Consider the following 15,539-nt stretch of genomic DNA (forward strand, 5'->3'; position numbering starts at 1 on the left):
GAATGTGTCTCTGAAGTTTCAGCTCAAAATACCCCATAGATTTTTTTTAATTAATTTTTTTAACTCCCTATTTTGGGGCATCATTAAATATGAGACGATTCATGCTGCGGCCCCTTTAAATCTCGCGCTCTCCCGCCCACGGAGCTCGCGCTTGCCTTAAACAGCATAAACAAAGTTCACACAGCTAATATAACCCTCAAAATGGATCTTTATCTTTTATGCTGCATGCATACATCGGATTATGTGAGTATTGTATTTATTTGGATGTTTACATTTGATTCTGAATGAGTTTGAGGCTATGCTCCGTGGCTAACGGCTAATGCTACACTGTTGGAGAGATTTATAAAGAATGAAGTTGTACTTATGAATTATACAGACTGCAAGTGTTTAAAAATGAAAATAGTGATGGCTCTTTTCTCCGTGAATACAGTAATCTAAACGATGGTAGCTTTAACCACATTTAACAGTACATTAGCAACATGTTAACGAAACATTTAGAAAGACAGTTTACAAATATCACTAAAAATATCATGTTATCATGGATCATGTCAGTTATTATTGCTCCATCTGCCATTTTTCGCTATTGTCCTTGCTTGCTTACCTAGTCTGATGATTCAGCTGTGCACAGATCCAGACGTTAATACTGGCTGCCCTTGTCTAATGCATTGAACATGAGCTGGCATATGCAAATATTGGGGGCGTACATATTAATGATCCCGACTGTTGCGTAACAGTCAGTGTTATGTTGAGATTCGCCTGTTCTTCGGAGGTCTTTTAAACAAATGAGATTTATATAAGAAGGAGGAAACAATGGAGTTTGAGACTCACTGTATGTCTTTTCCATGTACTGAACTCTTGTTATTCAACTATGCCAAGATAAATTCAATTTTTAATTCTAGGGCACCTTTAAAAAAAGTTGACAAATTATGTCCATTATCTTTTCCCCTCAAGTTTAGCATTTTAGGTTACATTTTATAGTGATGTGTATATATGTTTACAAAGTAATTGTTGAAAGCACAAATATCCTGTTTAGTCTATCAATTAATATGAGGTTGTAAAAATAGCATGTTTGATGACTATACAAGAATTAGAAATGTTTAAAACATTGTTACTGTCCCTGGTTGATATGCCATGTCAAGTATTGGCATGATAAAGGACAAGTATGTGCTACATTAATGCTGCCTTCACGTGCTCTCAGAATTATGTAAATGCGAGTTTCCTAGGTAAAAACTGCACATGAACCCCCTCACAGCACAATTTTTGTGTCCGCGCGGACGGTGCGCGTACAACAGCGTATGTAACGCCATGAAAACAAAGTCACTAGGTAGCGCGCACGGCCAAAGGTTTATAATTTGAAAGGCTCTCGTGCTCGACTATTGGCGAAACTGAGCGGAACGTGGAAAATGAAGTATACCCGGGCTTTAATGCTCAATATGCACAGAACTGATCGTCTGCATAACCTTTTTTAATGTCAAGACAAGTTCCCCAGCCTAAACCATTAGATTTTATAGCCAATTTGGACCAAACACAACCATTTCCACAAGACCATTCTCTTTCAATTAACACCTTGTAGTGCACTGAAAATGTGCAAATGAAGCCCATATGAAGGAAGGCCACAAACATTGATTGTGACTAAGCTAAAGCGTAACCTGTAGCATGTGTTTTCTTATAGATATACAGGTCATTGCTTTGCTGGAAACATATTTTTTTTATACTGGAGCCATTCTTCGTTTGTTGATCCCCAGTCATTAGTGGCTGCCTTTATGGCCCTTCTATCAATTAACATGTGGCTAATGAGGGTGCAGGTTGTGCAGGAAGGGTGTATTTAACAGTGGCACAGCTTTACATTCCATACGAGACGACTAAGAGCCCATAATCTTTTGTGGTGCCAGTGACATACACCCCACGGATACACATTAATCAGCTGGCCTTTCATGTTTCAGCCTGCTTTTGTTTGATTGGAAACAAAACCCTTAAAACCGCCATCCTAGATTTCAGGAGCGAGTCCAAATTTGGAGACCGACTCGAGTGCTGATCTGCAATCGGCAGTCAAGGGCTTGATAATGACCACCCATCACGTAACACCTCATATCTCATTTCTCATTCTGACACTCCCTCATCAATTACACACTCCAAACAACATAGAACGTCTGGTTATCATTAGTCTGTCTCTTTTATCCCAATTCTGATATATTGATACGTGAAAACAGCAAAGTAATGATGCAGATGGTGATATAATTCAGTCCAAACCGCCTCTATATATTATATTGTAACGATATGTTTTTATTTAAAAATATTATTGTAGTTTTATGCACAATACAATTATCCATTTGAAACACATTAATATATATGTGTATTTACAATGAGAAATTACAAAAGCAACTATGAAAGAAGACAAAAGATCACTATAAATGTTTTACTGGCTATTTAAAATGATCTCCAGCGCTGTCATGATGTTGTTCACTTTACTCCCTTTTTTGCCTGCAAATATAAAACAATTCATTAGGAAAGGCCAACAATATATATTGTTTATACAATTTATATATTACTTTATAATCTTAAAGGGTTAGTTCAACCAAAAATGAAAATAATGTCATTAATTACTCACACTCATGCCGTTCCACACCCGTAAGACCTTCGAAACAAAGATATTTTTGTTGAAATCCAATGGCTCAGTGAGACCTGCATAGCCAGCAATGACATTTCCTCTCTCAAGATCCATTAATGTACTAAAAACATATTTAAATCATTTCATGTGAGTACAGTGGTTCAATATTAATATTATAAAGCGACGAGAATATTTTTGGTGAGCCAAAAATCAAAATAACGACTTACATAGCGATGGCCGATTTCAAAACACTGCTTCATGAAGCATTGGAGCACAAATGAATCAGTGTATCGAATCATGATTCAGATCGCGTGTCAAACCGCCAAACTGCTGAAATCACGTGACTTTGGCGCTCCGAACCGCTGATTCGACACGCTGATTCATTTATGCTCTGAAGCTTCCTAAAGCAGTGTTTTGAAATCAGCCATCACTATATAAGTCGTTATTTCGTTTTTTGGTTCACCAAAAATATTCTCGTCGCTTTATAATATTAAAGGTGCTCTAAGCGATCCAGGGTGGAGTAACTTTCTGTTGACGTTCGAAGTGTTGTCAAACAAAACAGAGGCTAGCTAGACCCTCCCTCCTCCTCCCCCTCCCCCTCCCCTCTGTGCTTCCTGAAACAGTCATGAACACGCATTTGAAATCATTCTTGTTGGTTATTGGCTGGAGCATGTTTATTATGATTCGTGGTCCAGGCTGCACCAGTTTGTTTTTATTGCCGTTTTTGGAGCTTGTGGCGACTACAGACCCCGCGTTTTTACACAGTGTGTTCAGGGGACAGGCAGCTAGCGGAGAGTGAGGAGATGTTTGCTGTATGTGACAAAAAATGTTTTGGCCTAAAAACGCGTGACATCGCTTAGAGCACCTTTAATATTGAACCACTGTACTCACATGAACCGATTTAAATATGTTTTTAGTACATTAGTGGATCTTGAGAGAGGAAGTGTCATTGCTGGCTATGCAGGCCTCACGGAGCCATCGGATTTCAACAAAAATATCTCAATTTGTGGTCTGAAGATGAACAAAGGTCTTAATCGGCATAAGGGTAAGTAATTAATAACATTATTTTCATTTTTGGGTGAACTAACCCTTTAAACATTGTTTTCTGATTAACCATGCCTGTAATGTAGGTTTGTGTGAACGGGATACTAGTCTACATGCAGCATAATCACAATAAAACACTCACAGCAGATTGAAAGCAGCTTCTCAGTGCTTCAAATTCTTTGACACACATGTTTTTGGTCAGCTCCTGTTTTCCAGTGGTTGTGGCGGCCACACATTTCCCATAAGCAGCTGCCTAATAATGTAATAATAGAAAAACAGACAGTTTTACAAAGAATAAATGCATCTAATAATATAATATATGCATCTATCGATCTATCTATCTATCTATCTATCTATCATGTTTATTATATATACACACACAAACACATATGACAATACTGAAGAAATACCTCTCCTGAGCACTGAGCCATCAGCTCTGGGAAGAGTCTCATTCTCGCTCTGCTGCGAGTCCAAGCATTTGAACCAGACATAGTTCAAGAAATAAAAAATATCCTACAATAATCTAGCAGCAAAATAATAATTTGGTGGGTCGACGTTCATTTAAAATCACTATAACCCATCATAGTTATACACAAAAGTCATACACTCAGAGATTTATGTAGTGTGTGTATTCAGGATGGACAGCGCCATGTTGGTGACCTCTGAGATAACGTGTGTAAACCTCCCATTGACGACCAATCAAAGCGTTAATCTGGACCCAGAAACATCTGCACTGCTTTCTGATTGGTTGATTTTTCTGTTGTAGATTCCTACGTATGGTGAAGAGTCATTAGTAACACGAGTTGATTTCAAAGACATTTTCAGGATGGTCAAGAAATACACTCCGGAATAACTTCCGTATCCAGTCACGTGTTCTTTAGGACCGCGTTCTATTGGCTACAACCACCATTTCCGCGAATCGATTCCTTTGAACAGATGACTCTCAAAGGAGTCATTCGTGAACAAATATATCTGAACCGGTTCACTGAAAAGATCCGCGTCGAATCAGAGTGGGTGAGCTAAACAGAGGTCCGTGTGGATTGTGAAGAAGATATTCTCGGGCAGGCAGGACCTGCACGGTCACCCGCCCTGTGAGCAATGGTACACAGACAGGCGAAAAAACACAGATTTCTCCATCATGGCTACATTACTGGAACGGTTGGTTTTCCTACAGAAAGTACGTATCCGTGACACCAGGGATGTAATGTCATTTCAGCTATCTATTTTTACGCCAAACCTAGTTTCCAACGTTGTTTACTGGATATCTGACGTTAGCAGTTGTTAAATAGTCTGTTTATCTCAGTATATAATTGATATTTCTGTTTACAGACACTTAAAAATACATGACCATAATATCATGGTACTTCCATGGTGTTTTGGACATGATGTACCGTGGTCCTACCATGTTGTTTTGACCATAGAGTGCTTTATAGTATAAATACCATGTTACATTCATAGTATATAGTAGCCAACCATGGTACATGGTAATACCTCAGTACTTCTGCTCAGCTCTTTTTTGTGTCTCAGGTGCCAACGCTTATGAGAGCAACATCAGATGACGAATCGCCTTGTCCCGGCTATCTTTTTGAAGAAATTGGAAGTATCCTTTTTGTGGCATTACAGAAGAGAGTAGAAGTATAGGAGAAAAAAGAATGAATGCTGTGGACCTTGACAGTCATGATATCTAAGAAATTTCCCATGAGTCAGTGGGCTGCTGCCAGTGTCTTCTCGAGTACCTCTTGGAGAGACTACAGGTGGAGTCCTGCCACGTCAAACTTAAGGTGAGATAGGGTGGTCTGGCTCAGTCTTCTTTGGGTTGGTAACCAGAAGGTTGTAGGTTCAAACCCTGCCAAGGGTAATTCATGAACTCTTGTTATTGAGCTCAATTTAAAGGTGCAATATGTAAGAATTTTGCAGTAAAATATCCAAAAACCACTAGGCCAGTGTTATATATTTTGTTCACTTGAGTACTTACAATATCCCAAATGTTTGCAACTATTTGTAAATCGTGAGAAAATTGCAGTTTTAACCAAGGATCCGGGACGTGTGAAGAGTCGCCTGTCATTTGCGTCATACCCGCGTTACCCTCGGTTTCCGGTTTTATTTTGTAGAAACCATGGAAACACCAAAGATGCTTTAATATTTACGTGTTTTAATAGACAAGGGAACAACTGTTTTGATATATTTATAGACAGAAAACTAATTATTGTTATATAGCTCAACACGTTTAGTCTTATTGTTTAAATCTAATCTTCTTGATTTTTTTTTTTTTTTTTGCGAGTACCATGCTTTACCATGCCTCAGAGAAAAACACTATTTTGTCAAGTAGCTAACATAGCATAATCAGATGCAACTTTATTTTTAGTAACAGTAATAGAGAATTTTCTCCATCATACAATACGTTTTAAAATGAATTGCATGCCATTTATCAACACAAGCCATCATTTATTGTGATATTCTAAAATCGATCTAGCTTACTAAAGTGTGTCTCAAACAAGTGTCTCGCAGCAGCCACCGAGCGAACGTACAGAGTAATGTTATAACATCATTTTCAACACACTCAAATGTCTAATATGATAAACAGAGCTGCGTTACCTCATACTCATGGCCGGAAAAGCGGAAGCGGCGCCGGCGACTGTGGCATAATAAAAGTTCTGCTGCTCATGAGGCATGTGTTGCGCAATCGCTCCAGCTCTGCTTCATACTACAGTAACGTTAATAATCACATCCATAAACATGATTTCTTCCTGAGTCCTATGACTATTCTTTTGCCCTGTCCGTTGATGTGGAGACCACACGTCCCAAGATTCCGCTCTCAAACTTGGCGTCATCAAGCTACGCCTTTGTTTTGAATAGGCCTCTAGTGACCTCTAGCGGACAGAAAATCTTACATACTGCACCTTTAAGTGTTTTTGAAATCTTGGCTTTAGCTGTGCTGTGGTGTTTATTGTGCTTTTAACCCTGTCCAAGGTCCTGAAGATTCTCCTGCATTTATGTGGCCATGGACCACCTCATTTCCTCACAGAGCTACGGAGGAATGCTACATTTATACAGGAAGTAATAGGTAAGCAGGTCTAAACATTTCTAGGTAAACACTAGCACTTTTTTTAAAGGAAGTCATATTGACTAATTCTTAGGAGTCGGTGTACACACATAAAAACATAATGTTTCAATCAAAACCAGAGCATCAGAAACTTCTGAAATCTTATAATCAAGATGCAGTTATTTTTCCAACCTGTTTTACATGGATATTCAGTGAGATAAAAAATGTAAGGCGGGACCTGATTTTAGCCACTGGGAATTGATTGGATTGTTAAAAGTGGTGCATGACATGAAAAATGGGACAGATTGGTGATGTCAGCAAAATTTGAAAGTAGTTTAAAGGCAAAGCAATAATTTATATTTTGATGAAACACATTTTTTTTTCCCTTTGGAATAACATTCACTGATAAATCAATCACAATATCAGCAGGAACATACAGTTTGAAAGTTTGTGGTCAGTAAAAATTTTTCTTAAAGAAATTAATACTTTCATACAGTAAAGACATTAAATTGAGAATCGGCATCAGTAAAGAAATTCATAATGTTACAAAATATTTGTATTTGAAATAAAAGCTGTCTTTATATTCATCAAAGAATTCTGGAAAAAATAGATGTATCACGGTTTCCACAAAAGTAATAAGCAGCACTACTGTTTTTAACATTAATATTAATAAAAAAAATGTTTCTTGAGCAGCAAATCAGCATATTAGAATGATTTCTGGAGGATCATGTGACACTGAAAACTGGAGTAATGATGCTGAAAATTCAGCTTTGTCATCACAGGAATAAATTACATTTTAAAATATATTAAAATAAAAACAATTTTAAAATGAAATAATATTTCACAGTATTTACTGTATTTTTCATATATAAATACAGCGTTGGTGAGCATGAGAGACTTATTTAAAAAAAAAAAAAATTAAATTTACACTGACCCCAAACTTTTGAACAGTAGAGTATTTTAAAGAAGTAAATAAAATGAGTTACGTTTTGAGTTGATTTCAAGTCAATAAAAAGGGTGATTGTATTATGTGTTTCTTAGTCTACAGTGGCCCCCCGGACCCCATCCATGGAAGTGCTCTTTTTCAGAAAGTCAGAAGCTCTGCTCAGGTAAAGCTTTCTCTCTGTTCTCTCTGTTCCCCACTCACCTCAGGAAGGTGCAATAAAAGCAAGGGACATTACCATCTAGTCCTAAATGTAACTGTTTAGTCATTCCTGTGATCATTATTTTTTGTAGTCTTGCATGTTGACCTTGTGTTTATTACTTTAATATATGTTTTACAGTTTATTATGGTAAATATATAGTAAACAAACACAGATGTATTTCTATTCATAAAGAATATGCAGTATATAATTAATACAGGAGGCAGTCACTCTTCTGTCTATTTGTTGTTTGTTTCTTGTTATAAATGTCTGAATTGAGCCAGCATTTGTTTCTATACAGGAGTTGGCTAGCCTACTATTTAATGATACCATGTCCTCAGATTCTGGACTGTCTCCACACAAAACAGTGACACAATCTTGGGTGAGTGCTAGTTTGGTATTTTTTACCAAATTATGCTATTTTAAAGGTTTCTAATTTGTTTTTGAGGTCTCCTACAATAGGTTTACATTTAAATTTTATTTTCTCATAATATACATTTCAACATCACCTCTTTTCTCACTCATTGTCCGAAACCAATGTCTGGTTCAATTAGTAATCCGATCTCTCTAAACCCCTCCTTTCCAAAAGTCTACTCTGCTCTTTTTGGTTAGATGGCCCAGTCTGTTTAGATTGGTCTACTGCTTACAGTGCATGTCGGAAACCAAACAGCCATTACCATATCTGAATTTCAGCTCCAGAGGATTCCTCAATGATACAAACAGAAACACTGTCATCAGTTTCTCCATATCAATTTGAGCGCGAGTCCTCATCCTTTGGAAGTGCCTTCAAAGTGGATTTGCTTTTGCAGCACAGAAAACAACATCTTCTCGACATGTCGACAACATGAAACTAAACTCTTCCAGGCCAACAACCACAGTGTGTGAGGGCAGGTCAAAGAAGACCATAGGCTGGCATTATGCAAATTTGTTACAAACCTAAGTAGGTTCATGCAGGAAGTAAGACTGGAATTATTTGCGACTCGTTTCAGACAGTTCACAATCGGTTCTTTCTTTTGGGAGACAGTAATTGTATTTATTGTGCACTTTGAAACTTTATAACACTACATGAAGGGCAATATCCGAAAATTAAAGGTGCCCAAGAATGCTTTTTCACAAGATGTAATATAAGTCTAAGGTGTCTCCTGAATGTGTCTGTGAAGTTTCAGCTCAAAATACCCCATAGATTTTTTTTAATTAATTTTTTTAACTGCCTATTTTGGGGCATCATTAACTATACACTGATTTTGGCAGTGCTGCCCCTTTAAATCGCATGCTCCCTGCCACATGAGCTCTCGACTATATTACAGCGCATTTACAAAGTTCACACAGCTAATATAACCCTCAAATGGATCTTTACAAGATGTTCGTCATGCATGCTGTATGCATGCTTCGAATTATGTGAGTAAAGTATTTATTTTGATGTTTACGTTTGATTCTGTATGAGTTTGAGGCTATGCTCCGTGGCTAACGGCTAATGCTACACTGTTGGAGAGATTTATAAAGAATGAAGTTGTGTTTATGAATTATATAGACTGCACATGTTTAAAAATGAAAATAGCGACGGCTCTTGTCTCCGTGAATACAGTAAGAAACGATGGTAACTTTAACCACATTTAACAGTACATTAGCAACATGCTAATGAAACATTTAGAAAGACAATTTACAAATATCATTAAAAAGATTATGATATCATGGATCATGTCAGTTATTATTGCTCCATCTGCCATTTTTTGCTACTGTTCTTGCTTGCTTACCTAGTCTGTGCACAGATCCAGACGTTAATACTGCCTTTCCTTGTCTAATGCTTGAACATGGGCTGGCATATATGCAAATATTGGGGTCATACATATTAATGATCCCGACTGTTACGTAACAGTCGGTGTTATGTTGAGATCTGCGTGTTTTCCGGAAGTCTTTTAAACAAATGAGATTTATATAAGAAGGAAGAAGCAATGGGGTTTGAACCTCAATGTATGTCTTTTCCATGTACTGAACTCTTGTTATTTAACTATGCCAATATAAATTCAATATTTAATTCTAGGGCACCTTTAATAAAAGGAATACTTAAAAATAAGTTAAAAATGTTAAATAGTTATAGTATGTGAATAACATATACCAAGATTTTTTTTTGCAGGAATGGGCTCAGAGTCGCACAGGTCTGGCATGCAGGGGTTTGGATACAGCCCAGGAAGGAAAGAGTCCAGTAAGACACAGACATTTAATGTTATTCATCCAAGTCCTGAGCTCAACACTAATATTTACAGCTGGGAAAGCATACTGGTGTGTGTCCTGTCTTGTTTCACGCAATGTTTCCCTCTCTCGTTCAGGTGGAGGGACTCTATTGGACAAGATTCAGAAAGCTGCCGAGGTGGTTGCCAGCGCTGTCCTTCCTCCAACAGAGCATCCTGGCATCCGTCTCCATGACAATCACTACCACGCTGTGGTGGCGCCCTCTGCTACTGTGGAGATGGCAGTACCAGCATGTGCCTATAACATCCCATCCCACGGCCACAGAGGTGAGCCATGCACCAGATTTTAAAAGCGATGAATAAAAGCAAAGAAATGACCATTTCTCCTCTTCTTAGCATCTCACAGGTGCCCAGGGCAGGCTGGTGGAGGCTGGGAGGAAACGGACAGTGGGCACAGCTCCTCCCACAACTCATCCCAGGAGACTGCAGAAGTCAGCCAGGCCTCACTGGGAAGAAGCAGTAAATCGGGCGGCTCGGGCAGCCACTCCGGCGCGAGTCGGGAGAGTGGTGACCTATCAGAACGGTAAGGGACAGACTGCTACAGGGCTTCTGTTCTTGATGGAGGTCAACACACATTGCTTTCTCAAGTGTTTGAGGTCATTAATGCCAGGTCATTGCATCACCAAGGGGGATTTTAATCCTGGCATCTCATTTCCAGAACTAAAATAGCATACAGAGCCCATTGTCATTTGTCATATTTCACATCAAAATCACAGGAAAGAAATATATAAATATAAGAATATTTATAAGAAATATATAACTAATATTATATTTATATTTTATATTTATTATTTTTTTTAAAGGAGGCAATGTTTAGGACCACTGAATCATGACGGTTAAATTAAGCATAAATTCTCATTATAATAATGAATCAGTATGTTTGACTTGTTTTTTTATTATGACCATTTCTCATTGTTCTCAGTGGAAAGCAATTATTTTTATTACTGTTAAACAATTTATACAATATTTTTTCAATTAAATCTGCATACATTAAAGGCAGTATAACAAATATTATTATATGTATATGTAAAAATAGTTTTTGAAAGATGTCCCTTATGTTCACCGAAGCTGCATTTATTTGATAGTTTCTATTTGAATATATTTTAAAATGTAATTTATTCCTGTGATGCAAAGCTGAATTTTCAGCATCATTACTGCAGTCTTCAGTGTCACATGATCCTACAGAAATCATTCTAATATGCTGATTTGCTGCTCAAGAAACATTTATTATTATTAATGTTGAAAACAGTAGTGCTGCTTAATATTTTTGTGGAAGTCGTGATCATTTTTTTTCAAGATTCTTTGATGTTTAGAAAGTTAAAAAAGAACAGCGTTTATTTGAAAAATATTTTGATCAATTACTGATTACTGATCAATCTTACTGACATCAAACCCTTTGGACAGTACTGAACTATTTTCACATTAAAGAATGAATAAATAAGCATCATGTTCACAAAGCAAAATACAGTATATTGATTATTTTTTCTTTTGATTTGATTCTTTTGAGGTTTCGTGAGATTCACATAGTTATTCTGAGATATTTCTGTTCATTTGAATCAGTGTGGAGGCCATTCAGTTGGGGGACTGTGGTCAGGAGACGGCACTTATCAACCGACTGACCAATGGTTCCAAAGTCTTCCTGTCCAGAGAAGAGAACCAGTACTTCATCAAAGAGTAAAAAATTCCATTCGAGACATGTTCTTGATTTTTGGTATCAGTGTTGATCAATACTGATCCTTGGATTGTAATGTCAGCGCATGCAGTTTTCTTTTCACAGTTGTGTATTCCAGTGGTCAGTATAGTCATGTATGTCTTGCTCCTGTTTTCTTTCAGATGCTCAACTCTCAACTGTGAGGTGGTTGTTGAACTTCTCTCTCGCAAACTTCAGGACCACACACAAATCGTCCAGATGGTAATGTTTCCCATTCTGCTACTTTTAGGCTCAGTATATTTTTTTTCAAATAAACATCCTAAATTGTTGTTCTTTAACCTATCTGAAAAATTTGCACATCATAACCAATTTCTATTTCCTTTCTGCAGAGGGCGTTGTGTGCTCTGGCCTGCCTGATGTCTTCAGACTTCCTCTCTCTAGATCATATTTTCAATATCACACACAAACGCCTCGAGCAACTTAGTGAAGGAACCACCGGCTCTGTCGCCAACAAGGCAACCAAGGTATCGTCAGGAAAACCACGTGTAAATGGTTATTCGGTAATAAAAAGGCTAATATTAAAGAGGATCTATTATGTTTTTTTACAATTTCAACTTTCTTTAATGTGTAATGTTGCTGTTTGAATATAAAAAATGACTGCAAAGTTACAAACGGTCCACTCTAAAGGGAGTTATTCCTTATTACTTAAGAGTGGATGTGGCCATGTTTAAGTTGATTGTGTGAGGCTTCCATTGTCATTCACTTCCAGTTATTTTAGCTGTACAAAAACAGTCCATTATGCTGTTTTTTTTTTTTATTGCAAAATGGTATTTGTTATCATGGAATTTTTATATTATTATCATAATCATAAACACACTGGTTTGTAGCACAAATAATTTTACTGTTTACTGCACTTTGTAATTCTTCTAGTTATTTAAAGGTACAGGTTGTAGGACCTGCCACTAGAGGGCGCACTACCAAAACAATAACAATCGCGTGGTTTGATGATGTCATGCTATATTGCAATACAATACAGCAAATATAGTTTGACAGTAAATTATCAAATTAATTGATTACTGTTTAGTCAGATGATATGAAAACGATTACCACTTGTTCAACAAATATATACACTCGTGTACATTCAAACACAATAATTGGGCATACATAGCAAACGCGAGTTCAACGATTTGCGCGAGTAGATTACATACAAAGTCAATGCAAAGACGCGATCAGACTATGGATCAGACGCGTCCTCGCGCGGGTCTAGAGACGCGATGCCCCGCGTTTGGCGTGTATGCCCCATAATACTAATCGTGTTGATCGTTATAATGGCATACGTTTTCTGTAAAGATACGAATCAAAACAACTCACCTGTCGAGTAAAACACAAGCGAGATCAGCATCTCTTTCTAGGTGAAGTTTGTCACGAAGCTCTCTCCATCTAGAAAATGCAACACCGATATTGATCCTTGCTCTTTCTCTCCTCTTGTCCCAAACTCTTCTTGGGTCGTTTGGTTGGCCCGTACGCTTACGTTTACGGGAGCTGTCCTTGTCGACAGAACCAGCGGCAGATGGTAAACAGTAATTATGTTCCATAAATAAGTAACACAATCCACCATAAAACGTGCAAGAAGTAAATAAGGAACTGCTTGAAGCAAGCTAGTGGTTTGCTGGACGCTAGACACTACTTCCGCATTTGTCCACAACATGTGGTTTCTACGTCAGTAAAGGCGGTAACAAAGGGTAACTGACGTCATTGACAGGCGACTGCACTGCCCCGTGTCACTGTTTAGAATGGGAATTTTCTCATGATTTACAAGTAGTTGAAAACATTAGAGATATTGTTTGTAATCAGCTGGACAAAATATACAACACTAGCCTAGTTGTTTTTGGATATTTTACTGCGAATATCTTACAAATTGTACCTTTAACTGTAGCAGCTAATGAGATAGAAGTCTCGCACCTTCAAAGAAAATAGTTTGCTTCTGCTTTGCAAAATAAGGTGGATATCAGTAATCAGTGTTTCTGAACTCCCTGAAACGTGTCGATTGTAGTCTTGAGTTTTCTTCCTGGAACGAAAAAATAAACTTTTCCTGATAATTTACTCACCCCCATGTCATCCAAGATGTTCATGTCTTTCTTTCGTCAGTCGAAAAGAAATTAAGATTTTTGATGAAAACATTCTAGGATTATTCTCCTTATAGTGGACTTCAATGGCCTCCAAATGGTTGAAGGTCAAAATTACAGTTTCAGTGCATCTTCAAAGGGCGTCAAACGATACCAGACGAGGAATAAGGGTCTTATCTAGCGAAATGATCAGTCATTTTTGGAAAAAATACAACTGTATATGCTTTATGAACACAAAATATCACCTTGAACGTACATCCGGTTTCCACATTCTTCAAAACGCTTACGCTGTATGTCCTACACCTTCCCTATTCTACTTACAGAAAAAAAAAAAATTAAACTGGCACCACGTTCATTCCGTAAGTAGAATAGGCTAATACAGCTAATATTTACTAACTAGCAAAGTTGCCCTTGTACTATCCTCTTTGTAATTATGTGGCACTAACAGATTCTTTTTTTATCTAACTAGCTCCTAAGGCAGTTTGAGGCCTTGCTTGGTAGTGTCACAAATCCCAGGTGTGACCGTGCTGGGCGTCCAACCTCCGCCATCTCTTCACTTTCAGACCAGCCCTCTGAAACTATGACCATCCCCTTTGTTCCAGGACAACTTGGAGAAATCGCAACCTCTGTTATACCATCAGAGGAGACCCCATCTACACAAAACCCACAGGGTAACAGCACTGCACCTGGGTCTCATATGAAAAGAGAGCAAGAAGAGGGGGGAAAAAGAAACACGGACACGTCCAAGATCGTAGAACCACCCAGACTGTCGCTCTTCAGTGGAATGGAGCTAGTGAACAGAAGCAAACCTGTATGTTTGGTTGAGCCTGTTCCTGTCGAGTCAGACGCCCAGATAAGTGTAGAAGCCACTACAGGCACAGACTGTGTGATTGAGAAAAGCTGTGAGAGAACTGCAGGCTCACCCACATCAAGCGAGCAAGTGTCTGCCTTCTCCTTCCTTAATCTCTGATGCCAACATGCATTTACGGTTGTGTGCTGACATGGGGGGAAAATAACCCCTCCGTTTATGTTCACATGATTCAGCCTATGAGTGGTTTCTTCTTGCACAGAATCAGAAAGAATTTTTTAAATGGTTAACAACCTTGTGATATTAATTTAAAAAAATGGTATGATTATGATTGCTGCAAGTGACTACATTTACATGCACATGAAAATTTTAGTCTGCAGTAACATGATTGCCATGACCCCATTAAACCATTTCTGGTTTTCAGAAATCTGAATAGAGACAGCTGGCAGATGCTTGTATTTTTAGTCATGTAACCACCTTATTAGGAAGATCAAATGTTCATTAATCACTACCTTTCGAAAGCTTGGGGTCAGTAAGATTTTTTTGTTTGCTTGTTTTTGAGAGAAGGGACTTTTATTCATTAGGATGCATTAAATTTATTATTTATAATGATACAAAAGATTCTGCTGCTGTTCGTTTGAAATTTCTTAATATCAAAGAATCCTGAAAAAAATATTTCCACAAAAATATTAAAGGGATAGTTCACCCAAAAATGAAAATGTGATGTTTATCTGCTTACCCCCAGCGCATCCAAGATGTAGGTGACTTTGTTTCTTCAGTAGAACACAAATGATGATTTTTAACTCCAACCGTTGCCGTCTGTCAGTCAAATAATGCTAGTGGATGGGAACTTCTACTATAAGAGTAA

General features: G+C 37.8%; 2 protein-coding genes across 2 annotated transcripts; one reads left to right on the forward strand and one right to left on the reverse strand.

The window, feature by feature from the left end:
• Positions 1 to 2,258: 2,258 nt before the first annotated feature.
• ndufaf8 (NADH:ubiquinone oxidoreductase complex assembly factor 8) lies at positions 2,259 to 4,506 on the reverse strand. The gene is made up of 3 exons (XM_048171062.1): positions 4,063 to 4,506; positions 3,795 to 3,905; positions 2,259 to 2,481 (listed from the first exon to the last, which is right to left on the reverse strand). The coding sequence occupies exons 1-3, from the start codon at positions 4,141 to 4,143 to the stop codon at positions 2,461 to 2,463; spliced, it is 213 nt and encodes a 70-aa protein (XP_048027019.1). The 5' UTR covers positions 4,144 to 4,506; the 3' UTR covers positions 2,259 to 2,460.
• Positions 4,507 to 4,632: 126 nt separating this feature from the next.
• Positions 4,633 to 15,108, forward strand: tepsin (TEPSIN adaptor related protein complex 4 accessory protein). The gene is made up of 13 exons (XM_048171063.1): positions 4,633 to 4,829; positions 5,180 to 5,252; positions 5,342 to 5,433; positions 6,623 to 6,716; positions 7,737 to 7,804; positions 8,139 to 8,223; positions 9,972 to 10,040; positions 10,165 to 10,353; positions 10,423 to 10,609; positions 11,647 to 11,760; positions 11,920 to 11,998; positions 12,127 to 12,261; positions 14,333 to 15,108. The coding sequence occupies exons 1-13, from the start codon at positions 4,791 to 4,793 to the stop codon at positions 14,831 to 14,833; spliced, it is 1,725 nt and encodes a 574-aa protein (XP_048027020.1). The 5' UTR covers positions 4,633 to 4,790; the 3' UTR covers positions 14,834 to 15,108.
• Positions 15,109 to 15,539: the final 431 nt, after the last annotated feature.

The sequence above is a fragment of the Megalobrama amblycephala genome, linkage group LG20, assembly GCF_018812025.1.
Source record: "Megalobrama amblycephala isolate DHTTF-2021 linkage group LG20, ASM1881202v1, whole genome shotgun sequence".
Taxonomy (NCBI): domain Eukaryota; kingdom Metazoa; phylum Chordata; class Actinopteri; order Cypriniformes; family Xenocyprididae; genus Megalobrama; species Megalobrama amblycephala.